Genomic DNA, 636 nt, shown 5'->3' on the forward strand with positions numbered 1-636 from the left:
TGCTGCTGCTGCTGCTGCTGCTGCAGTCCAATCTGAGTGTATATTTCCTTGTGTGTTTCTACTGGTTGCTGCTCTCGTCCCCTTGCTGCTCCTGACCTTCTTGCTGCTGCTGCTGCCACCACCACCACTGCTGCTGCTGCTGCTGCTGTTGCTGCTGCTGCTGCTGCTGCTGCTGCTGACGAGGCCCCGCGGCAGCAGCTGCAGCAGCCAGCTGAGGGTGAGTTTAGTGAGTATTTGTACAGACAAGAAGACAGGCAATCGATTGATATATTTATATTTTTTGAGGAGCAGCAGCTGCTGCTGCTGCTGCTGCGGGTTGCTGCTGCAGCAGCGTACAGGCTCAGCAAGCATAGCGAGGAGGATAGAGAAAGGCAGCAGCACAGCAGCAGCAACGAAGTCTATTGCTGCAGGAGACAGTAAATGTATAAAACAAACAGGAGACCCGAACCCAACAAAATAAACCCAGTGACGCTCAAAATATAATAAACTCTCTTCCAGGCTCTCCTCTTGCTGCTGCTGCTGCTGCTGCTGCTGCTGCTGCTGCTGCTGCTGTTGCTGCTGCTGGTGGTGGTGGTGGTNGTTGGTTGTTGCTGTTGCTGCTGCAGCGAACGATCTCTTGCTGCTGCTGCCTTTGCT

At 53.9% G+C, this 636-nt stretch overlaps 1 protein-coding gene across 1 annotated transcript in view; it reads right to left on the reverse strand.

Moving 5' to 3' along the window:
- Nucleotides 1-472: 472 nt before the first annotated feature.
- EMH_0035560 (uncharacterized protein) overlaps nucleotides 473-636 on the reverse strand; it is a gene marked incomplete at both ends in the record, with an annotated part of 1,325 nt that continues 1,161 nt past the window's right edge. Inside the window, 2 exon segments of the mRNA XM_013494984.1 lie at nucleotides 473-576; nucleotides 580-634. Coding sequence (XP_013350438.1) covers nucleotides 473-576; nucleotides 580-634 — 159 coding nt within the window.

This window comes from Eimeria mitis, genomic scaffold (assembly GCF_000499745.2).
Source record: "Eimeria mitis Houghton genomic scaffold, Emh_scaff1371, whole genome shotgun sequence".
Taxonomy (NCBI): domain Eukaryota; phylum Apicomplexa; class Conoidasida; order Eucoccidiorida; family Eimeriidae; genus Eimeria; species Eimeria mitis.